This window comes from Rissa tridactyla, chromosome 2, assembly GCF_028500815.1.
Source record: "Rissa tridactyla isolate bRisTri1 chromosome 2, bRisTri1.patW.cur.20221130, whole genome shotgun sequence".
Lineage (NCBI taxonomy): Eukaryota > Metazoa > Chordata > Aves > Charadriiformes > Laridae > Rissa > Rissa tridactyla.
In genome coordinates, this window is record NC_071467.1 from 83,096,573 (window position 1) to 83,123,116 (window position 26,544).

Genomic DNA, 26,544 nt, shown 5'->3' on the forward strand with positions numbered 1-26,544 from the left:
TTGGGATGCCTTCATTCCATATTCAAAATCCAAAATACCTAATTCAGGATTTTGTTTTTCACAGTTATTTTTGCTGTTCATCACATAACACAGAAATTAGCTCTGAAGCTTACTTCACACCAGTATTTTTAAAAGTTTATCTTTTATATAACTAAAACATATTTTTCTTCACCAACTTACCATCAAATGAGTAGTCAAATGAGTACTTTTGAACTGGAAAACCTTTGTATCTTATATTTCTAATTTGTTTTTATCTGACATCAGATCAGTTTTGCAACATTGCATCAACATTTTGCAACATTGAATCAACACAGATTTTGCAACATTGAATCAATACTTTTTTTTTTTCCTACAGAAAAATGTAGTAAATCTTAATATTTTACCATTACCACTTTGTAGTGTTTTTGTTGCAGCACAAAAGCCTTTGCACACATTTTATTTGGTATCCACAGTAAAGGAAAATGAACATAATGGGTACATAGAAGTATTACACAATTGTGCCTATAAAAAGCACCCATAACAACTATGACCTCCTTTCAGTGTTTTTATAACCTGTTAGGTTAATCATTAGAAAATGAAATATTAACAAAAAAAAAAAAAAGGTTTTCTTAACTGTCTCTATCCTTTAGGATTAAATCTCCTAACAGGTATAAAATTGCCTGGGGGACAAGAAGGTTCCACAAGTAGAAAAAAGTGGCAAACAGACACATTGTGATTACATAAACCTCAATTTCAGTCTGAAACTAGGCCAGAAAGATGTCTCAAAGAAATTTTCTCCAATAATGCTAGTGTTGTAACACAGCGGGGATGCTGAAGCCTACCAGCACTAAAAAGAATACACATTCAATAGAAGGTGTGCTCGTACCAACCTGCTTCACCCCCCCAAACAAACCCCTATCCAAATCCCTCCCCAACAGTTTTCACTGTTTATATCAGAGGGCAACCACCAACGCAGAAAAGAAAGCAAAATAACAACTTCTGTTGCCACTTATCTTCTGAAACTCTACAGACTATCTTCTATATTCCCCACAAGCATTCTGTAAAAGCAAATGCAATAGTGCAACACTGAGGTGCAGGACAGTGGGTCGGGAGATGCTAAATATCAAAGTTAACATGTTGTTACAGTTTGCTGAGTTTAAACCAGCCAACATGGCTGCAGAAAAGCCCTTGGTAAGCATGCAGAAAGAAAAAAGGCAAAATTTAAATCTAATTCAGAGATTAAACCTGCATTATGGCAGAAAAACACTATATGTTGGATGGATTGAAAAAAATTATGAATCTACAGAAGTTGCAATTGCAGAGGGAATGGATGTTATCACTAAAATACAACTAACTTTAGACACCTGTTAGAAAATAGAAGATTTTATTATTAATTTATCAAGTCTCTTGCACAATGGTTCCTAAACCTATTTATAGTCTTGAATTGTTTCTGTAATGCTAGCCCATAGCACTAATAAACAAATAGTAGTATGAAAAGGATAGATGAGTGCACTAAATTTTGTTAGTCCAAAAGGAAAGAAAGGTTTCTTAGCAAAACAAAAAATTACCAAGTTACCATGCATTAGGGAAATCTCAAGGGAAACAAGAAATGTCCATCGAGACAAAGTATAATTTAGCATGTAAAAAATAAAATACAATTAAAACACATCGTTAAATCTTTGCTGCAATTCTTTGACATGCATATAAAAGACATCTTCACAAATTCCCAAATAAATGCTCTGCCATGCATTCTTTTGCAGTGCTTCGTGCTTACAGATGACATCAACTGACACTTTCATATTGCTGGTTGCATTATTTCATACATAAAATGATAGCGATGGGATGAGATTAATTTTGGAATTTACTTATTGTTAAAATAAATGTGAAATGTGGTCTTTTGACACTTCTGCTCTGACTAATGTATTCCAAAAAGGAAAAGGTTGAGGCCATAAAGAATATGTTACGTAGTGGCCGCAAAGGATATGTTATATAATCATACCACTTCAGGAACTGGAAGTGTTATAACCCATACAATGGGGTGAACTAATTAGACACTTCCAAATAGTCAAGCTAGTTCAAATATATCCACATGACACTACACTCTGCTTTACAATCACACCCCAAGTGTTAGCCATCTGTTTCAGAAAATCATTTTACTGATACCAGCTTCAAACATTCTGAAATACTAAAACTTCAATCAAAACAAATATTTGAAATCCCTCATTAATTATCTGTCAGTATTGTAAAACTGAAATGTTTCAAAAAATGGATGGAATGATAGCTGTTAAAAAATAAAAACTCCTAGATCATAAGGTCAAAAATGTCTCCCAATGAGTATTTAATCACTGCTTCACAGAGACAGCCTGAAGATATCTCATACAGACATGAGCCAAACAGATTAATTACAAACACTACTATCTAAAACAAACACATGCATAAAAGGATAAAATTCAGCAACATGAAGGAAGGTTAGATAAAATATTTTGTAAATATTTATTTAGACTAGTGGTGAGAACTGGAAATGTTTTTACTAAACACTAAATCCTTGCAAACTTCATTACTGGAAAGTAGAGCAACTGACTAAAGGCTCAACTGAACATTTCCTGTTCAATTGATAGGACATTAAAAATAATGTGGGATGGGTGTACTGTGAATTTATGATTCTTTATTGTAAGCTATGAGTTTGTTTTAACCCTCTAAAAATTAGTAGGGAGGTTAGGAACCCTGGGGATCAGGTGCTGCTCTTCATCAAAACTGTTTCACCAAATCTCCCCAAGTTGAACAGATTGTGCCCAGCATCGCAGCCTTCCAGGAGCTGTTGTAAAGCAGAAATTTCAAACAATCTTGGGGATGATCTAAATTGTTCTAGACGAGGCTTATGGATTCTGTAGAAGTCGATACGGTTCTCAGTTTTTATGTTAACATTCACTCAGATGCATTCACTTAGCTCACAAGTTAATTATACTCTTTTCCAGTTAATGTACTGTATAGGATAGTCATACCACTTTGTAGGAATTTAATCTATGTTAATTGAAACACTTTTCAAATACATATAGGCGACCTTCATCTTTCTTTCAATAAACTATATGGCTTATCTGTCATTATGGTACATAAACAATTTATTGATCTGTACAATTATTAATATCTCATTTCAATTAGCCTACAGGCAACTTATAATGCTGTGTTTTACTCTCACAAAAGCAATTTCTCTGTCTGAATCTTTCAAAAAAGAAGTATGACAGCATTCAATGCAACTCAACAGGCATGTTATTCACTTTCTTTTACCATTAATCTATTTTGTTGATAATTTTGATTTACTTTTCTAGGTTATAATGTCTTCTTGAACCGTAGGAATTACCTTACTTAACAAAGGAAGGCAGGAGAGGCATAACATTGAACTAATAGAGAAATAAGTAAATATCTGGCCTGCTTGTTATTTGTTTATCCAAGGCATAGTTTTAGTAACATGAGGATAAATACTGCTTGGTGGTGAACCAACAGATGCACTCATTCATACAGCACAGCTCGTACACTGATGCCTTTGTTTAGCTACTAGCAAATTGATAAACACAGCAACTGATTGCCTTAACATAAAATAACACCATATCTTAAATAAATATCAAAGTGCTACGTGAAGAAAGTTTGCTTGAACCTATAGGTAGCTAAATACTCAGTCGTGAGCCAAATTGATACGATATGGAGAACAAATGGACAGTGAACCAGGCTCAAAGTCTGATGATTATAAGCAAAATATTCAACTGGCAACCAATTAACAGTAGTTGTTCTGGAATCAAAACTGTGGCCAAAATTATTTAATGTCTTAATTAATGACCTGAATGGTGTGTTGCATGTACTTGCAGCAAGCAAGTAGACAATACCATCTTGGGAAAAAGAGGTCAGTAAGCTGGAAGGCAGGCCTGCTGTTATAAGGGACCTAGACACGCTGGAGAAATGGGCCGACAGGAACTTCACAGCTTAAGTAACAGCACCAAGGAAGGAATGACACCATTCATGGCCCCAGTACATGCTCGGGGCCAACCACCTGTAAAGCAGCTTTGTAGAAAAGGACCTGAAAAGGATCCTTCAAGACAAGGCCCTTAGCAACTCAATCTAACTGAATCTGACTTAAAAAGGGATTTGGGTCAGATGAACTCTTGGAGGTCCCACACAAATTTTTGTTCCTGGCATTCATGAGGTTATGTCTCACACTTTCCTGCCAGCCATCTTTGATAAAACTAAAGTGCAGTACCAACTGTGGACTATGCTCAAACCTGCTTGGTGACCTTCTACTACAAAGTTATTCTTCATTCAGAGTTGGTTGTTTTCATTACATTCTGGATTTCTCTTTTGAGACTGCCGTTTTTTAGAAGTCCATTTCTCACAGTATTTCTTGGACATTTGTTACACCTTTCTTCACTATGCTTATTTTTAATATAATAAACCCAATTTTAATCCATCATCATTATGAATACAGTAACTTTTGTGATTCCAGAAGCTCAGTCAATTTTGTATCTGTTTTGTTCTGAATGATCTTTTTAATGACAATATCCCTTTCATACAGCTAGACTAAGGAAGAAATTTTTAATATGGTGTTTGGCTTATTCTTTCCTGACAAAAAAAAAAAAAACAAAACAAAATAAAAAAAAAGAAAAAAAACCTGCTTTTGTACTTTCTAAAAATATTTGAAGTGTAAGTAAGTGAAGTTATTTCTTATTTGCAAATATGACACTAACACAATCTTCAAAATTCAGACATTTTGCTTGCCCTGAAACTTTGGAGAACATAATACTCAGGTCAATTTGGAAAAAAAAAAAAGTTCTTCTTAGATGCAATATACTCCTTTGGCTGGAAGACTTGTGCATCCCCATGCCACTGCTTTTTACATCTCAGTGCAAACCATGAGTTATGTTTGTGATTAAGATTATAATCAGTGAAGAATTTAATTTACTCTCCATGCAACTTTGCCTTTACAAACAGTAACTAAAAGTACCTGAGAACTTTCTGACTAATTCTCAGACAAAAAGTATTCCGACTCTTGTGAAAAGTGTGAAATTTATGCCACTCATAGGTAAAAGCAGAAACAGAAAGAAACTACATTTTCTGTATTTTCAGATTCAGTACTTTCCCGTTGGTAATGAATACCCAAATACATATTTTTAATGCAAATTGTATGGGAAAAACAACATATACACTCAATAATTATCACTAATGAGCAACTTAATGGTTGGGCGTGATCTATAACAGTCTCTAGAGCTGCGCTGTGTTGAGCATATTCTTTGCCGTTTACAGGGGGACCACGGCTACACCAGGCAGCTTGGGTCAGCAGAGAGCAATAGCAACACCTGTAAAAGGGATACACTCCATTTAGACTCTGCTTATTTTTACTGAGTGTTTGTTTGTTTTTCCCTGGCATTAGCACAGCTAGGATTGTGGTCCCAGTGGGGTTTAGTGTCATAAAGGACAATTAATGCAGTTCTGAAGAACAACCCTTAAAATGGAGTGGTCCTGCTCCCAGTTCTCCACTCAGTAAAAAAACAAGACAAACAAACAATCTTCCTCATTCCCAAACCCACTATTGCCTCATTCAGAACCCTTATATAATATTATTATTTTTTTTTCTGTCCAGGACATTTCAAAATAATTTTGAGATGTATCATACATTTAAAGAATAATCTACTTTGTACATAGAAATCATCATAGACAATACTAAACTAAGTGAAATAAAAAACACTGCTAGACTCCATCCTACTGTTAGGAGTAAAGTTGATGCACACAGCTAGAATTAAAACTCAGTATACAGAACTCATATTTTCCACAAATATTTAGTCAGACTTTGACATATATAAATATTTGCCCGTCCCAACTTCCCTTTATATTTGATTCCGTAACCAATTACGTGATGAAGTTTTATTGTCATTAATTCTTGTCAAAGGAGAGTTTTAAATCAGATACTTGAAAAGTATTACATTTACTTCCTTTAATTTTTACAGTAAAAATCTGGTTATGGGAATCACCTGATCCTGCTCAGGAAACATAATACTATGAGACTTCCTATATGATAAATACTGTTAAACAATTTATGTCAGATTTCAAGGACAAATGAAACAATTTTGTAGCTTTAACTTCAAATATTGTGTAAATATAAGAACTTATCAATCTTCTTACAAACAAATAGAAAAAAGAAGACAATTAAACAAATCACGTCATACAATATTTTTCCAGTCTATGGAAGCATGTACTACTCAAACATACATACATTTTACTTCTTATATCTTAAATCTCTTACGTACTTAATGAACATCATCATCTCTTAAGTAATGTGTTCTTCATCTCACAACTTCATCACTTTAAGCATATTACAGATTAATGATTGATTCTAGCATGTTAAAAAGCTACAACATTAATTTTAGAATACCACTCAGATCACTGAGCCTTTTCCTTCTTAACAGTCCGTTTCCTCAGGACAATATTGATTCTAGCTGCTTTTTAGACAGCCCATTGTCCTTGTGCAGCAGCCTTGCTCGGCAGTTTATTCTAGATATTTCTTCTGGAGAATCAAAAAAGCAACATATTTGTCTTACCCCACTTTCATGGGATAATACAAGCATGTTATAGCATTTTTCACCTTTATATGGGCTCCTGGTTGTCAGAGTTAGAAGGAAACTCACGTTCTGTAAACTGACAGAAAGGAAAGCTTGCTAGTTCGTATCTACCTGCCCCACGTTCAGTTTCTGGTGTGACACATTAGACTTTTCTAAAGATAGAACAATGAAGGTCAGGGGGCTTGGAGATTTACAGATACAGATGATTCTCTGTAAAGGCAGAAAATCAGTATACTGAACACCAACCATACTCACAAAGGAGATGTCACTCAGTGGTCATTCACTTTGGAACCTGAGCACACACCTTATAAACACAATTAATTTAAGAAATTATCCACCTTTAACAATATGAGAGAAGCAAAATAGTCATTAGCACCAAATTTATGCCATGTGACTATTACGTGAATATGTACTATAATCAATTTTAATAGCTGTTTTCTTTAACAAAGAATACAGCTTCTAAAATGTATGCATCCCATGAAATGCATTGCCAGATTTTTACAGCAACCTTAAACATAGTCCTAACAACATTCTTGACAAAAGAAAATCTTGCTACCCTTCTTTTCTTACACAAATAACTAAAACCTGATTTATGTAGATAACATTAAAATTTTAAAAGTCTATACTGAAATACTGTTTATATCTGATCAGCTCTAACAGCTAGAGTTTCTAGGTTACAAGTAGTTATTTCTATGTCTTTTTCATATCAAAGTTCCCCTGTAATCTGAGATTTCCTAATTATATACTAAAATGTTCTGGATTAATCTTTATATGTGAAGTTAGTTGAGATTAGCATGTTGGGCGAGAATTCAGTTTTGCAGAAAACTCTCCGTATTAACCAGAGCTGTTTTAAGAATGCAACAAAAGGAATACTCTTTCAGCAGCCCTTAAATTTGCTCATGAGAGTCCATCCTTTAAATCTCATTATGTTGACTCAATTTCACAACAGTACTAAAAAGAAGCTACATTTAATTTTTAAGTACTACCTGTTTTGGACATAAAATTAATATAGGCTGCTGTATTTCCTTATCACCTAGAAATATTTCATTTTGTCACACTTCCCCTGGCATGTGCATATATGTTACTCATTTTGTCTTCTAATGAGGTGTTAATAATTGCCTTTCAGTAGATTGATCAGGCACACCAGACTCATCCTGTCTACTGTTTACCCAAAGAGCTGTTTCTGATGCCGGCTTTGTCTAACTGCTATGAAGGAAGAATGATCCTGCCTAAATCTTACCAATGGAAAGAATAATCATACAGTATGATTATAATCTGTACTTCTTTAGACATCCTTGAACACATATATGATAAAAAGTGTAATATGTAAACTATAATTCTAGAAAAGCACATCCTAAATTGTGAACCACCTGCGGAAACAGAGAATATGGTAGTACAAAAAATTTGTCCGTGGAACACAGAGATGAGAAAAATGAGACTAAAATAAAATTTGCAGGATGGTAGCTTCACTTTTGAAGAAAGGAAATAAAGTTATTGCAGGAATATATCTTCTGAAGAACAAAATATTAGGATTCTTTGCAAATCCAGCTTTAAACCAACACTCTACCTGTCTCTCTGGACTGATTTAAGGTCTTACTAAAAGACCTAGGCATCTCTTCAGCAATAACTGATACTTGGGACAATACATTTTACCTTCAGTATATTATAGCTAGTAGCTATTGGCAATAGTCACAAAGTAGTAAGTGTTGCAGCATGAAGTATGAAAAAGGCATTCCTCTAATTATAATGAAAAAGCATCCTGTTAAATAAGCAACATTTAAATGTAGAACAATTTCTGGAATAAAATGCTTCCTACTTCACCCTGGACATTGGACTCACCATCATCTCATAAAAAACCACAATGACCAGGGAACTCAATTAGTAGGTGTGAATAAAATCTAATTTATAAAGGTGCAGTTGATTAGATGTCATCAACCTTAAGCCAAACCAGTCATCAAGTACTTTTCTTGCTTTGTTTTAAATCTTAGTTTCCTGAGGACACACAACTTCTGTTATCATTTTGAATTCAATAGTCTGCGGTAACTTTTAACCCCTGTCTAATTTCAGGCAAATCTAAGAAAAGGGCAGAGGCCTCAAAGACATTAGGATTCTACCAGCTTCTGAACAACTACTGGTTGAATAAAGGAGAAACACCTGCTAAAAGAAAATCAGAGAAAATTGCACTTTACTGATCTCGTTTGGCAGCAGCCAAGCGTCACTCAGCAGGCAGGTGGCTCTGGACTAGTCCCACCACAGGAGGATGGGACAGCATTACAGTGCACGGCAGCAGCGAGAGGATGCTGATGGTTACGTATTTGGATCATAGGAACTGGATGTACTATGTGGAACTATGGATATGGAAAGGACCACATTGGAGTACAAATTCTAAAAGAAAATCAACAGCAGATACTTTTGTTCTTAATTAGCTAAGGGGTTATATTAACAAGGTTGGATAGTAGACACCTTACTAGCACAGAACAGAGTTAACGTCTCCTTCTGGGATGTAACCTTACTTTTTCAGAACTAACTGGAGTATCTTCATACAACATTCCTATTTAAACATGGCTATGTACTTTTCATACAATGACACAGTAAAAAGTGAAGTCAAACTAGTTACCCACACACATAATTTCACTATATACTATATACTGCCATGAAACAACCAAGCCTCAACAATGAAGCTTCATAAAAATGTTTTAAGCCATGACTTTTTTTTAAATTCTGCTTTATCCTAAAGAACTGAGCTAGATGTATTAAATGACAAAATCTACAAATGGGGTAACAAGGAAATAATTTCCCTGTAAAATTAGACTCTAAACACAATAACTAAAGGTTTCCTACATACTGTCCAGAGTGTAATCTTTAGTACTTCATGTACAAAACATGTCAGTGGAAGTATCTATCTAGTGTGATGATCTTGATGCAATCAAAATCTATTCATCCTAAACAAAGCAAAACATGCAGAATCTGTTAATCCTAAACAAGACCAAAGAGAATTAATGACAGAAAAGTATACAGAAAATTCTGGTGTAATTCAAGGCTGATAACAGTGTCATCAGTAGATGAAGAATTTTCTATCAGATTACTGAAATAAATTTATGACTATGAAATTAGCTCCCTCAGTCATCAATGAAGTGGATCCATCAATGGTAAAACCAACACGGACTGAGAGATGCTGATTATTGAAAAGCAAAACACCTCCTATGCAGAGTATTGTTTGTCAGCTTACATTAAATAGATAGTTCATTTATAACTGGACTCTCTAAAGAAAGGAAATCTACAGTAACAAAGAAAAAGAAATCAGTATTGTACAAGATGTCCTAATTGATAAGCAAAATGTATTTGAGGTTTCAGGTTATTCTGCTGAATTCAAAACCGTGTGCCTAGTCCTGAGACATACTACTGTGTTTTGCAAGCAGAATTTTTCAGCTATGTTTCCTATTCCAGAGATTATTATTACTATGTATTTCAGAACTGCAACCATCAGACTGATAAAATTATTCAGTAATGTTTCATACTCTTCCTCCTAGACTTTTTGATATTTTGGAAGTATATTAGTAATGCGTTTGAAAGAAAGTCAGCTATATTTAGAGTGAGTACAGAAAAAACAAAGTAAATTCATTTAAGTAGATATATTTACAACCTCTATTTCTAAGTTTTAAATAGATTTTTAAAGTATTTCTTTAAGGGTGACAAATCCTGCATACCTGAGTTCATATGCATCTCTAATGAACACTGATCTACCAAAGCCAGAAAGATAGGATCTTTTAAATATGTACTTTAAAGAATATTTCTAAATTAAACAAATAATAAAAGCATGAATCAGATGTACTTCACAGAATGTGCTCAAGTAAAGTACTCATACAGTTAGAGTCAGATTTAAAACTCACAAGTATGGTAATGGAGAAAAGGAAACTAACCAAAAGAGAGTGTGCGGTTTAGCTGAGGCTCAGCCTCTCCCAGTTCTGGTTAGCACTTTCCTTGAATTCAATTCTGAATGTGACAAGCCTCAGTAAGTCTCATTTAGCATTCTGTCTAATCAGGAAATTGAAGAGAAATTTAACTGAAAATTATGGTATCCAAAGAAAGGAGAAGAAAAATAAACAATGAAGTTATTTCTATCAGTGCAATGCTCATGTATTACTGTAATAGTCCATGATGCTAAAATGGCATAAATTTAGATTGTCTATCCTTCCGTTCTGTATTACTAACATACAGCTACCATTTTTTTGCAAAGGGTTTAAATTATACTTGTTGAAAAGGAATTAAAAAGCAATGTTACAGCCATAACTGTGGTATAGGAATCTTGTGTAAAGAAAGATAAAGCAAATGTTTGTACTCTACAAGATTTGTTCTAGGATTAGTATTTTCTGTTAAAAATGATAAATGTTAAATACAATTTTTTACTTTGCTTTGTTAAATAATGTCTTTTCATTAAATATAAAATTATGTTTTGTAGTTTTCAATGTTATTTTTTGCAATTATTAGAGTCCCTTAAAATGTATTGAATATAAACTGAACATTTTCTATTTCTTTAATTTCAGAAAAAATATTAATACAGGTAAAGAAATATATGTGCCAATGTACAGTTCCACCTCCCAGTCAGTTTAATATCCTAAACCTTCTATTCAAAATAAAAGAGGCCAGTTCTTGAAACCTGAAAAGTAGGGATTCATTTGTCTCTGAGTTTGCAGGAAACTTGGGACATTTTTTCTACTTTAATTATTTTAGATGTTATATTTGTTCAAAGATATGCCTTACCTTTTGCCTTTCCAATAGTTAGGAAGTACTAAATAGAGTGATGGATGTAATGACAATTCTGTGGAACATAAAACCAAAGATACTTTATTTAAGGCTGTGTTTCAAAGGTTTTATGTTTTTACGTGTTTGTGAGGCACAGAAAAAATATTCATTTTTACGATACTTTTAATGAGCCTTCTTACTGCTTGACCGGATTTTACATAATGAGTATTGCCAGGGAGCTTTGTTCTTCCCCAGAGCTTTGCAATCTCTATTATTGTTTATAAATCTTCTCATTCAAACAGCTTAACGCATTTCTCGGTGGATGTACCTATAGCTACTAGTCCATTATGTTCTACAAGGGATCATGCAATGCCGGAGTCCAGATTACAATGCTCTTATTGGCCTTGAGACAATCTGCAAGGGAAAGAAGGTTTAGCAATGCAATTACACTCCAGAAGACTTTTAAACGAATTGTCAACTGAATTCAGAATTCCTACAAGACTCCAGCTGCTCTGTCAGATCAATGTGCACACCATGAGTTGGATAGAAACAAACTCCTATTAGTGGTCATATTAAGATATTCTAAGAGTATTCTAGCATATACTTTTCATATATGCATGTCCGTACATTCAGTTTAACAACAACATCAACAATTCATTTAACTAGCGTAAAGGCAAACTCCACCGTAGCTCAACAACAGTGAGAAACAGCTTAGGCTTTGACCATTTGTAATGTAAAAAGTGATCTTTAAAGTTTGCATGGGTATAGAGAAATAAACAGAAGAAAAATATTGATAGATATGCATGGAAGCAGCCAAAGGCATGCTGGATCCAATCTTTTAATATGTTACCTTTTGGTGTTGTCTGCCATAGGAACAATGAAATTGACTTGTGGGATCAAAATCACACAGTTATTGAAATATACATTCAAAAAGGACTGGAGAATAACCCATATATGACAAAAGTTTTCCTTTGTCACCCATCTCGCTCTTACTGAGTGTTTAATGAAAAGGATTCTTCACTGGTTTCAATATTCTAGCTATGCTATCTCTGCTTCATCTGAAAACATTGGAAAACTGAAAAATATGGATGAATCCAAACACTTCCTGAGCTGCCTTCTCCCCATGAATTTGCATACTAATTGGATTCCACTAATAGCTTCTTACTGCGCTGAAAGTCCACACAATTTTCAAATCAATTATAGGGTGAAATTGTACATACTCTGAGGAAACCTGGGTGGATTGTCGTTGACATCAGTGAGTGTGATATTTACAGTTGTTGACCCTGACAGCCCTCCGACCTGCCCAGCCATATCTTTGGCTTGAATGACAACGGAATAATGTTCTCTGGCTTCCCTGTCCATGTTGTGCAAGGCAGTCCTGATGACTCCTGTGACGGAAAGAAAACAAACAAACAAAAGAAAGGTCAGGATTAGCTTGTTCTAGCAAGAGGAAAGACTGGGCATTGCCTTTCTTTTCAGGAAAGGTGGGGCATGACAGATTTTCTGGAAATGAAAAGCTTTTCTACAATCAATCGTTTGTGGGGTTTTTATATATATACATATAACTATATATATATATATAAAACAATGTTAATTGCTGCTGGACAACCAACTTGCTTGAGGATATGAAGAAATTAAAATGATATACACTAAACCAACTATTATATTAATAAATAATTGATCCAACTTATATAATAGTGCCAGCTGAAAGGTACATTGCCAAAACTCCAGTGTTTTCTCATCTATTGTAACTGTTTAAATAGCTACTTAATATAAATATTAAGGAATAGGAATTCTTAGCCCACTGAAGAAGACACAAATTCCTTTTTAAGAAAAGTTACATTCCGTATTAAAATATGACATCATTCTTAAAACTACCCAAAAGTCAAAATTTCTTAATTGAAAAATCTCAAAAAAACTATACTTTATTTGATACACGTCGGTCATATACATTTATGTTCACAAGTCTGACTTACCTAATACATGTCTGTAAAATGAAAGATAAGCTATTATTAACTACAGTATAGAAAGAAAGTTAAAATTGAGTGATCCTAAGATTCTATTTATTTTTATCCATCACCATCCAAACTTTTTTAACATTTAGTCAATTACACATGCAGAAGCAAAGATTACAACAAAGTAGGAACAGTCAACCTTGCGGGCTCAGTTTCAGTTATGGGGTATTTTTCACTCATGATGATGCCTGCAAATTAGCCCCTGGTAATTTCTTTTATCATAGGCTGACAGAAAACTCGTAGAGTTCAATAAAGGGAAATGTCAAGTCTTGTGACAGGGAACCAGTATATGCTGTGGACAGACTAACTGGGAAACAGGTTTACAGAAAAGGATCTAGGGGATCCTCAAGTTGGTTCTGAGCCAGAAATGTGCCTTTGCAGCAAATAAAGCGAACGGCATCCAAGGCTGCATTTTGAAAAACGTTGCCAGCAGGTCAAGGGAGGGGATCCATCTCTTCTGCTCACCACTGGTAAGGCCACATCTGGAGTGCTGGGTTCAGTTCTGGACTCACCAGTACATAAAAGACATTGATAGACTGGAGCGAGTTACATAGAAATAAATAAAGAAATATCTGAAATGTTAAATTTATTAACATTAAATTTTCAAAACCCTAAATTTTTAGCTTAACTTGGTTTTGGACTCTTAAACTGAGTAAGAAACCCTTAAACTAGTAAGATAATATACCTTAGCATGATCAGATATTGCTTATGGGTAAATTTTAAACATATAAGAGCCATTAACACAAAAAAACTTAAGAGCCTTGCTCTTCTAGAAAACCTGCTGTACAGCATGATTCTCAAGGGTTTAGATTCCCACAGTCTCAGATGACGTAAAAAATTATTTCCAGAACACTACTTTTCTTGTACTTGAAAATCACTTCCTTTGCATTTCTTCAGTAAACCCATTTAGCCAATATTACATATGAAATGGAAATTTTCAGGTAGCTTATACCATTGTTTCCATTCTATTCTGAAAAAAAATTACACATAAATAATAGAACTACCCACAAAGAATAATATTTTAAAGTATCCCTGAAGATTCGTAATGATTTTAACACAATTTTGCACTACAAATTCCTTTTCATTAAAAATGTAGCTTCTGGACAAGCTGGCTAAAAATAGTATACCAGTCTGTTCTAGTTTTTCCTCTAAATGACACAGTTGTAAACAGCTCTTTTTCACAAATTTCACCATGATATACTGAAATTAACCACAATTTATAGATACTATAACTGAAAGTCAAGGAGAAATTTGGATAAAAAGGAACTGATATGGCTTAAATATGTTACTTTATCAAAATAAATATGGTTCACAAAATCTGGTACTACAGTTCTGAAATTTCATTTTGCTGAAAAAAAAAGGAAGATAGAAAAGTATTAAAATTAAAAATGTCCTGCTTTGACAGTTTTCAAATAAATTGCTTCAATTTTTCACATTGAAACCAAATCTATTGGAACATTTGATGTTCATGTATATGCATGGAGGCAGTATGGGATTATTTTTATTTTTTTTTTAAATTCCATTTCATTTTGATACAGATCATATTTTTCACAGTGGAACATGTGTCTTCTGTACAATCCTCATAACTACACTAGTCATATTTTTAAACTAAATTATACAAACAGAAATTCCTCTGAATTACAATTACTTTCCTCTTCCTTTTTGCTTCAAGGAATATGGTACTGAATCAATGCTTGTAGACAGTTAACAAGGATTTGTGGATGACTAGCCATTTAATCTCTCCTACTTGCACCAGATTTCTCTTTTCTGAAAAACAAGTAAATTAAAATGGGCAAGTTTTTGATTACAAAAACTTAGAATCATAGAATTGTTAGGGTTGGAAGGGACCTTAAAGATCACCTAGTTCCAATCCCCCTGACATGCGCAGGGACATCTCCCACTAGATCAGGTTGCTCAGAGCCCCGTCCAGCCTGGCCTTAAAAACTTCCAGGGATGGGGCTTCCACCACCTCTCTGGGCAACCTCTTCCAGTGTCTCACCACCCTCATGGTCAAGAACTTCTTCCTAACGTCCAGTCTGAATCATCCCATCTCTAGTTTTAATTCATTCCCTCCAGTCCTACCATTACCCGACATCCTAAGAAGTCCCTCTCCAGCTTACTTGTAGGCCCCCTTAAGATACTGGTAGGCCACTATAAGGTCTCCTCGGAGCCTTCTTTTCTCCAGACTGAACAACCCCAACTCTCTCAGTCTGTCCTCATAGGAGAGGTGCTCCAGCCCTCTGGTCATCCTCATGGTCCTTCTCTGGACACGTTCCAGCACGTCCATATCTTTCTTGTAGTAGGGTCTCCAGAATTGGACGCAGTACTCCAGGTGGGGTCTCATGAGAGTGGAGTAGAGGGGGAGAATCACCTCCCTCGACCTGCTGGCCACTCTTCTCCTGATGCAACCCAGGATACGATTGGCTTTCTGGGCTGCTAGTGCATACTGACAGCTCATGTTGAGCCTCTCGTCTACCAGCACCCCCAAGTCCTTTTTTTCAGGGCTGCTCTCAAGCCAGTCACTGCCCAGCCTATATCAGTGCTTGGGATTGCCCCGACCCAGATGGAGGACCTTGCACTTGGTCTTGTTGAACTTCATGAGATTGGCATGGGCCCACCTCTCCAGCCTGTCAAGGTCCCTCTGGATGGCATCCCTTCCCTCCAGCGTGTCAGCCGCCCCACACAGCTTGGTGTCGGCAAACTTGCTGAGGGTGCACTCTATGCCACCGTCCATGTCGCTGACGAAGATGTTAAACAAGACCAGTCCCTGTAATGATCCTTGAGGGACTCCACTTTGGCCTCCACTTGGACATGGACCCATTGACAGCCACTCCTTGGGCACAGCCATCAAGGCAGTTCTTTATCCACTGAATTGTCACTCCACAAAGCCATATTTTATCAGCTTGGAGACCAGGATGTCATGCGGGACAGTGTCAAAGGCTTTGCTCAGGTCCAAGTAAATGACGTCAGTTGCTCTCCCCTTGCCTATTGATGTTGTGACCTTCTCATAGAAGGCCACCAGGTTTGTCAGGCACGATTTGCCCTTGATGAAGCCGTGTTGATTGTACCCAATCACCTCTTCGTTATTCTTCTGCCTCAGCAGTGCCTCCAGGAGGATTTGCTCCATAATCTTACCAGGCACGGAGGTGAGACTGACTGGCCTATAGTTCCCTGGTTCCTCCTTCTTTCCCTTTTTGAAAATGGGGATTATATTTCCCCTTTTCCAGGCAGTGGGGACTTCACCAGACTGCCATGACTTTTGGAATATAATAGAGAATGGTTTAATAACCTCATCCTCCAGTTCCTTCAGTACCCATGTGTGTATCCCATCAGGTCCCATGGACTTGTTCACTTTCAGGTTCATCAGACGGTCACGAACATGATCTTCACTTACGATGGGCAGTTCTGTCCAACCCCTGCCATTGTCTTCTGTGACTCCGGGAGTGTAGCTGGAGCCCTTGCCAGTGAAGACTGAGGAAAAGAAGTCATTGAGAACCTCGGCCTTCTCCATATCACTTGTCACCGTCTCCCCCGTTTCCTTTCTGAGAGGGCCCACACCCTCCCTGGTCTTACTATTAATGTACCTATAGAAATTTTTGCTGTTTCCCTTGATCTCATTGGCTAGATTTAATTCTGACTGAGCTTTAGCTTTTCTCACCAGGTCTCTTGCTGTTTGGACAGCTTCCTTACATGCCCCCCATTCCAGCTGTCCTTTCTTCCACTCCTTATAAAGTTTCTTTTTGTGTGACAGTGTGTCCAGGATCTCCCTGTTCATCCAGGTAGGTCTCCTAGCATTCTCTCCTGCCTTCCTCTTTGTCGGTATAGTTTGGTCTTGGACACGGAGAAGGTGATCCTTGAATACTGACCACCTGTCCTGGGCCCCCCTTCCCTCTAGAGCTTTGTCCCACGGCACTTTGGCCAGCAGATCCCTGAAGCGATCAAAGTCTGCATGCCTAAAGTCCAGGGCCGTAAGCTTGGAATATATCCTCCTAGTTGTCCTGAGGATCTTAAATTCTATCGCTTCATGGTCACCGCAGCCAAGGTTATCCCTGCGCCTCACGTTGGTCACCAGCCCTTCCCTGTTGGTGAGAATGAGGTCCAGCATAGCACCTTTTCTTGTTGGTTACTCTACAATTTGGAGGAGGAAGTTGTCATCGATGCATTCCAGGAATATCCTGGATTGCTGGTTCCTTGCTGTGTTGTCCCTCCTGCAGATGTCAGGTTGGTTGAAATCCCCCACGAGGACCAGGGTCTGTGAACACGAAGCCACTTTTATCTGCCTATGGAGGGCCTCATCTGATTGGCTCTGCTGGTCAGGTGGCCTGTAGCAGACCCCTTCTGTAACATCGCCTTCCCCTGTCTTCCCTTTAATCTTAACCCATACACTCTCAACCAGCTCCTCGTCCTTCCCCATGTGGAGCTCCATCGATTCTAGCTGGTCACTGATGTAGAGGGCAACACCTCCTCCCCTCCTACCTTGCCTGTCCTTCCTAAAGAGCTTGTATCCGTCTGTCCCTACATTCCAGTCATGGGAATCATCCCACAAAGTTTCAATAATGGCCACTATGTCATGGCTTTCCAGCAGCATAGTGGTCCTTAATTCATCCTGTTTATTGCCCAAGCTGTGTGCATTCACGTAGAGGCACTTCAGCTGGGCTGGCCATGTCGCCGTTTTGCGCAAATCCCCCTTGATTCCCTTGGGCTGTCCCAGTGCGTCATCTCCAGCTTGCCTTAGGGCAACAAGTTGAGAGCCCTGACTAGAACTCCATCCCTCTGCCCCTGATGTGCTGCCCCACTGTTTGTCACATGCAAGCATGAATTTATTGACCCCTTCCCCCTTCAAATCTAGTTTAAAGACCCATCAATGAGGCCTGCCAACTCCTGCCCCAGAATCCTTTTCCCCTTCTGGGATAAGTGCATCCCATTAGCTGCTTGCAGCTCTGGTGCCTCATATACCAAGCCGTGATTGTAAAACCGAAAGCCCTGTCTATGACAGCAGTCCTGGAGCCATGAGTTGACCTGTTGACTCCTCCTATATATTCCCTCGTCCATCGCTGATGTCAGAGGGATGGAGGAAAACACAACCTGAGCTCCTGATCCTTTACCAGTTGCCCTAAGGCCCTGAAATATTTTTTAAATGATTGTGAGCCTCTTAACTTGTTCCAAAGTTTAGAATTAAAAAAAAAAAAAAAAAAAAAAAAGATGTTGTCTAAAACAGTGAGGAAAGAAAATGAAAAAGAAAACTGTCACAGGCTTTTTGAACTTAAAAACAGTCTTAATTTCACCTCATATTTTTTAGGCAACACTGTGACACTGTTAACTGAGTACTTTTCAGCTATGTTTCCAATATTTATTCATCTTTACTAAGAAAGGAAATCAAGAAAAAAAAAAGCAAGACGCATATATCATTACAGGGACATTCCACCCTGTTTCTGGTATTTCAAGAAGAATCTTTATAGAAGTTTGACTGCTTTGTCAAAAATCATGTACAACATGTGGTGGTTTGGATCTATTGGAATGCAGTCGAGAAAGACACAGCTCTGGACCTCTGGCCTGCCGAGTTTAGTCATGGCTATTTTCATCTTAAAATCATGTGCAACATGTTTTCCCACATGGAAGGCTCTCTCAGAACACACTTTTTTTTGTCTAAATTCTTCTCTAACGTTATTCACATCCAAATGACATTAATTTTTCGGGTTTTTTTCTCTGTCAATCTCTGACAATTTCTACCGTCTTGGAAAGCACATTTTGCAATTGAATTTATCTTCCTTGACCACGTATGACCAGAAAGCTACCTATGTTCCAGGAAAGATTTTATGACCACCTTTTCTAATTACAACAATGACTCTTCCAAATTAATGAGACAAGCATTACTGTAAAATCACAGAATATCTCAAGTTGGAAGGGACCTATAAGGATCATCGAGTCCAACTCCCTGCTCCTCACAGAACTAAAACTAAACAATATGAATAAGAGGGTCGTCCAGGTAGTCTTATAATTAGTCCTGCAACATGACCTTTACTATTGTGCTAGTTTTGGCTGGGATGGAGTTAATTTTCTTCATAGCAGCTACTATGGGGCTACGTTTTGGATTTGTGCTGAAAACAGTGTTGACAACACAGGGATATCTTAGTTTCTGCTGAGCAGTGCTTACACAGTTTCAAGACCTATTCTGCTTCTCACACCACCACACCAGCAAGTAGGCTGGGGGTGCACAAGAAGTTGGGAGGGGACACGCTGGGACAGCTGACCCCAACCGACTATAGGGATATTCTATACCATATGATGTCATGCTCAGCATATAAAGCTAGGGGAAGAAGAAGGAAAGTGGGGACATTTGGAGTTATGGCATTTTGTCTTCCCAAGTAACTGTTATGCGTGACAGAACCCTGCTTTCCTGGAGATGGCTGAACACCTGCCTGCCGATGGAAAGTAGTGAATGAATTCCTTGTTTTGCTTTGCTTGGTGTGTGTGCTTTTGGCTTTACTTATTAAACTGTCTTTATCTCAACCCATGAGTTTTCTCACTTTTACTCTTCTAATTCTCTCTCCACCAGTGGGGAGTGAGAGAGCAGCTGTGTGGTGTTTAGCTGTTTTCTGGGGTTACACCACAACAACTATATAAGGCTATTAAACTTCATTATGTTCTTCTTGCTTTTGCCCTCAAAGACATAATCTTCTTCCTCTGTACTGGCAATTGCTCACAACTTCTTGCAATCAGGAAATTTCTTCATGACGGTCCTGCATTTATCCTCAAAACATCAGATAAAATTGATTGAGAAGAACATTGAAATGTCAAGCTCTGGAAAAAGATTGAGATGTCTACTACTGTGGATAGCTTCTTTTCTTTCCTTTTACCCAACACCTCTGGATTTGAGAGAGCCCTGAAAATAAGTTTATTTTTGGCAAGTTTTACTTCCTTCTTCACTCAGATTCTCCAAATTCATTCCTCATACTGAAATGTAGTCATTTCCTTTCTTTTTTTCCCCCCAAGTTTTCTTTAAGATAGCTCTGCAGCATCTGACAATGCGTCATGGTGTCTTTTTTAGCATTCTGTGAAGAATCATTTTACTTGCATGTAAGAAGAGCTACAACAGAAGGCTCAACTGTAAATGAGACTGTAAAAATCAAGACTTTTTAATTCAAGCGCAGACAAATATTAAGAAAATGTGTGCCAGAGCCAAGTGCCGAACTGTGCATTTACCGAAGTATTTAACTATGTACTTACCTGACAGTCTGGTACATTTGAAATAATTTATCTTATTATTTATACAAAATAAAATATTTTTTTAGATTCAGTAACGACTACAGAATTTTAGTCAGCTTTCTCTTACAGCCTGCTCCTGCATGATGTGTGAATGGAACCTTCCCAGAATAAACCATGGTTCATTTTAATATTTTGAGCTCAAAGTTTTTCTATCTAGTGGGAAAAACAAAAGAAAACAAAAGAAAACAAAAGAAAACAAAACAAAGAACAAAACAACTCCACTTTAATGACAAATAACTTTGTCATGGGCAAGTGATTTTTTTTGTTTGGAAAATTTCCATTTTGTTTCTGGTCACTAGAGAATTTCTGAAGGGCCAGTAGGTCACACTAAATGCCCCACAACGTATTTTCTTATATATCTGTCTTCTTATGATCACAACCAGTAAGTGGCTCAAAAAACTTTTAAATATCTATTTAATAACTAATTAAAATGTATTATTTTATTAATTACTGAGGAAAATAAACTATCGCAGATGGCAATTTCATTAAAATTATTTTTACTTTGTGAATAAAAGCTCTATTTTTATCACTGCTTTGCTTTAGGATATGTAGTTAGCTTATTTTATTGTAACTTAATATTCTGAATATATTGTATATATTAATATAATTCTGAATATAATGTATATATTCAAAAAGATTTCAAAATCTAATATTATTCTACCTTGAAAGAATTAGACACATCCCTTTTTAAGAGAAAGAAGTATGTTTTTTGTGTTTTTTGCATTTTAGGACAAATACTGAGCAAGTACCAATCAGCAGATGCATTTCCTTTTTCTTAAAACTTAAAAATAAACTTCCAATTTATAACTCCTAATAGACTTTGACTTGTATTTAGTGAATTTAGTTCAAACTATTTCTGTAAATAAAATGGGCAATATGAATATTTTGGTCATACCCCACATTCTGAATGCTTCTATAACAGATGTTTTTAATCGAGGCCTTTGAGGCAGATCTGCTTTATATAACTAATATCATACATTTTGCTCCTTTACAGGGACATCACTGTACACTTCACAGCTAAAAGTCAAAGCACTATAGAAATGACAATTAATGGTCAATTTTCTTCTATGGTCATGATTGTAGTACTGAAAGACACTATGCCCTTTCTTAAGGAAAATTATCATTGAAATAAAATACACGAATCCAACATTGAAAGACAACTGCTGTAAAAAAAATAGAAATTGCTGAAAAATAAGTAATTTTAAAAAGAAAGTAATACTTTTATTTTAAAAAAGTAGGTCATAATAATGTTCATTTGGTATTGAAAGAAAAGGGTGTTAAGCAGACTGATTATATTACAATGGATACCCCCCAGGAAAAAAAAAAATCAATCAAATTAAGAACTTGCTGCCATGCTGCCTTCCAGAAAGCAGACAAGAAACTCTAATGTGCCATATGCAATTTCTGCAAACCAAAGGAATGTCTGTTACAGAAATACCATAGCAAGTGGCCACCCTATTTGACCATGAAGTTGTCATTTTTTCTCTTGCCAACAGTTAAAGCATATGTCCATGGATGTCAGGTTTGCCATATCTGTTTCAGTTAGTATGGTTCACAGTTTTTTAAAGTACATTTCTCTCAGCCTCTTGTAGGCTGGTTTAATCATCAGGACACTATTATCAGGGATATTTTTCCACTGAAGTGTTGTACTTATCCCATTGTCTTCAGATTGCTTCTACCTCCAAATCAGTATGCTACGGAAGGGATATTTTCTGGGTTTAACGGTAGTGGATTGTTGTTTTATTCCACTAATTGTTGTCATTCCTGTAAACGTCAGCTTTTCACTTTGGTCCAAACATCTGCATCAAACTTTTCAGAAAACTGAACATTTCAACCAACTGACTGTTTTTGGTGCAGATCTCATTATCTAATCACAACCCAAACCCTTTTAACAAACCCAGGTTACACAACCTTATGCATCTGCAGTCAAAATACATTCTTTCAAAAAAATAAGGTATTCAAGCTTAATGGTGAATTCTTTATCTAATGGATTCACTGTTCAAAGAGAGATGGGACCACCAGAACTTCCACAGAACTCAGACCATTAACTGAACTAGCGCTTTACTGAACCTAGCAGTTTGATTTTGGCTAAAGTACGTCCTCCTGAAAGCATGTCATTTTGAACTGAAGTGATCCAGAGGCAGAAACTATTACTTTTTTCCTTGACTTAATATTCCAGCCATTAATCATAAAGTCAAAGATCTGCCCTTTATTTGGTAGTGTGCACTTTCTGTTTCAAACCATTGACTCTTGTTACTCTCTCTCAGACTATTAGTTCCCAGTATTTCTCCTTTTAAAAGTACTGCTATATTCTCATGAAGCTAACCTTTCTGATAAACTAAATAGCAAAAAACTTTTCACTGTAAAGCCTTATACAGCTTAAAAACTTATAGTGTCATTTGCTCTTTTCAGATTTCCATTTTTTTTTTTAAATTCCAACAAATGAAATTAATACTGTTATTTCAACAATGCTACCCACCCATTACCAACCTCTGATGTAAATTTAACTTTTCTAATCTTTTACAATAGATAAAAACTCTATTTAAGGGTTATATTGGACTTTTTTTTTTTTTTGCTCATTACTGCTTTGGGAACCCATTTTGAGCTGCTTTACTCTTAGCTTACATAGTTATAGTTCTCCTGAATACAGTCCCACCCTCCTCAGTTGTAATTGTAGGACTTTGCATTTATTGCACTAAGTGGCACAGGTTATTGAACAATCTGGGTTATTTTGATAGAATGTGCTGTTGTCATCTTTAATCACCATTCTGCCATTTTTGTGTCATCCAAAAATTTTATCAGCAGTAGTCTTACGTTTACTTTTAATACACACAGAAAGAAGCTGAATAGAGCTGGTCTTACACCAATCCCTGTGGAGCCCTGGTGGAATCTCTTCCTTTCATGATGATTCTGCCTTGATGACAACTTTTTGCTGCCTCCCAGGTAGCCAGTTCATAGCCATTTAGTATAAGCTTTGTTGATACTACTTATTGCTATGTATTTAACTGAAATATGGCATGTGACACTGTAGTTATCTTTTTCAGTATAACTTGACATTTCATAAAACAAAGAAATCAGGTTTCTTCAACATGACTTATTTTCCAGAAAAACACATTGAAAGGCATCATTGCTATTTCTATTTTTATACTGGCTAAATTCTTTCTCAGCTTCTCTATTTTTCTTTTTTTTTTTTTTTTCTTCCAAAATTTGCCAGCCTTATGTTACAGACTTCCTTCTGCTTGGCCTTCCAGCAAACTGACACGCATTTACAGTCTGCAGATTTCCTTGTTTACTTCTTTATTCAAGGAGAATCTATCACTCTCCTAGTTTTGGGATGGGACAATAATTATAGTTCTCCATTTATCTAATCCTGTTTCTAGAAGAGGCAACATTTCAGGGTGAAAAACAGGAAAATTCTGATATTTTTTATTTATGTACAGATTCCGAAAAGAGTTCACAAAGGGGATAATTCCTCCATTTTCAGAAATCATTTCTCAATATGTTATGTCCTGAAAATGTACAAGTTGTGTCTTTTGAAGTATAAATTACACATAAATTCCTATGAATTTTCAGATGGCAAAATAGAGTTAAACATTCTTTCAAGCAAATCTTCTGTCTGAGTGGTTTTGACCCCTCCTAAAATTGCTTCTCAGTTATTGAAGATGGGTTTTTTGTTTGTTTTTTTTTTTTTTCTACACAAAACTGTTGGAGATGAGATTTGGAAGGGTAGAATTAAGCCTTAAAGACAGATTTTGACTTGAGTACAAATATTCTTTGCCTAGTAGCAACATGCCACTATATGCTAGTTCTCCGCATAACTGTGCATGATGAAATAATTCTATTTATAACAGAAGACACTTCAGTGAATTTGCACGGGCTCATGTGATTTCCTTGGAACTGAATCTGAATTGGGGACATTTCTATAGTTCTGAAGAAACATATAGGACATATAGGTAGGAGCAAACAGGGCTAAGTAATGAGATTCTACAACTTCAACAATACCGTACTCAAACTCTGATGTGTTCCTGTTAATGCAGTAGGCATGTGTCTTGGGCAAAACCGCATGAGGCAAGCCTACAGAAGTATGATGGCACTGTTGTGTTGAAAATTTATTTTTCTTTTTTGGCAATTCATTTTAAAATGTATTTAAAAAAAAAAAAAAAAAGCATCTGTACCCAACTTAGGGCGGGAAGAAAAAGGATAATTGTTCGCTCAAAGATGGTAGCAAGTGACTGCAGGTCGTGTAATGAAACACTTAACATATTAAAGTTGAGTATAGCTATGAAACATACCTAGATACGGATATACATGACTAACAGAACTTAATGCTGCTAGATATTGTTGAATTCTCCATAACAGACTACTTGTTAAGTAAGGAACCAGAGGAACCAAGCAAATGATGTGAGTGTGAAGATAAGGCAACTTCAGATATAAACTTCTTATAGGTGTATTTAATACTTGGTGAGAAGTAACAACCTTATGACACATGATGAACAAAACAATTAAGTAAAAAGGGGATGCATTCAGTAACACCTGAACATAGCAGATGGGAATTAAGTACAGGAATCTTCTCAAAGGAAATCCCATTTGACAAGAAAGAGCTTAAAACTATCTGAAAACTACCCACCTATATTCACAAGCTTGGGAATAACCCTCTCTTAAAATAGAAATAATATTGTCTGCTGGTAACAAACACTGCTTCATGTAATGTCACTTACTGTCAGACCTCCATAAAAATGTATTTAATCTATAGTTTGTATGAAAATGGCAAAATAATAGACAGCTGAAGGTTAAAGCTGCTAATATTTACTCATAATCCAAACCTCCTTATTACTTCCTTCATAATGGAAAGAAAAACAAAGATGAAGCCCAGACTTGACCTCATATTTCTCATCTACTATCATTAAATTAGACTTTAATGCAAATTAAATTTAACTTTTTGTCTTTAATAAGTTCATGATAATGTATCCAAATAGTTGGAGATAATTAACACAGCTGCCCATTATGTTGAATAATATTTTGGTTTCTTTTCAAAGTAGATCATCTTGATAAGAGAGACAACGATTATAGATATGTCAAAAAAAACTTTCAAATAGGATCAAAATGGTGTCCTGCTAATTAAAAAACTGAATGCAACTTACAATCTTGGAAAGATTCCACATTTGGACAAAATTTCCTGTGCTCACCAATTTAATTACAACTGACAAATAGGGTCTAGACATATGATTCAGATTATCTATTAGTAAGAAAACTTGCTTAGCCAACAGACCAAGCATTTATTGGTGGTTGTGTTCTTTTCTCCCTGTGATACTTACTCATTACATACCCATGAGAATTCCACTTCACCGCAATGCTTCACTGACCCATGTGTAACACGTTAAGGACCTTACAGCAGTATAGCATAATTTATAAGTAATTGTTAAACAAAGTTAGAGTGCAACCCTACTGAGCATTTAAGTATGCTTGTTTGTAAAGTGCAAATGAAATACAATGAGACTGGTGTCAATATGGATATGTGAAATACTTTTTTCATTTATCCTAGTTTTTTGTGGTTTCAATTGGGATAGAGTTAACTTTCTTACTAGCAGCTGGTATAGTGCTATGTTTTGGACTCGGCATGGGCTGCTAGTAAGAAAGCTAACTCTGTCCCAACTGAAATCACGACACCTAGGTACTCGAATTATGATGAAATGATTTCTGCTTGACGTGTTATGATAGTGACCATGCAAGCTAACGTTTGTTCAAAGCAAAATCATTAAATTCAACAATTAGTGAAATACCATCAGCAAAAAATTCTTCATTTTGGAAGTTGCTTTAGTGCTAGGTTTGGTACATCAGAGTGTTGCTTAGTACTTGCAACAAAATCCCGATCTATTCTCACAATGATCCCGATCTATTCTCACAAATATTCTCAAATTCTGCATGGGAGAAAAAATGTC

At 36.2% G+C, this 26,544-nt stretch overlaps 1 protein-coding gene across 2 annotated transcripts in view; it reads right to left on the reverse strand.

Moving 5' to 3' along the window:
- The window catches only part of CDH18 (cadherin 18), a 177,452-nt gene that overhangs the window by 58,023 nt on the left and 92,885 nt on the right, over positions 1 to 26,544 (reverse strand). For both annotated transcript variants that reach the window (XM_054191265.1, XM_054191264.1), the window contains exon 4: positions 12,545 to 12,712. In XM_054191265.1, the coding sequence (XP_054047240.1) occupies positions 12,545 to 12,712 (168 nt within the window). The remainder of the gene's footprint in view (positions 1 to 12,544; positions 12,713 to 26,544) is intronic.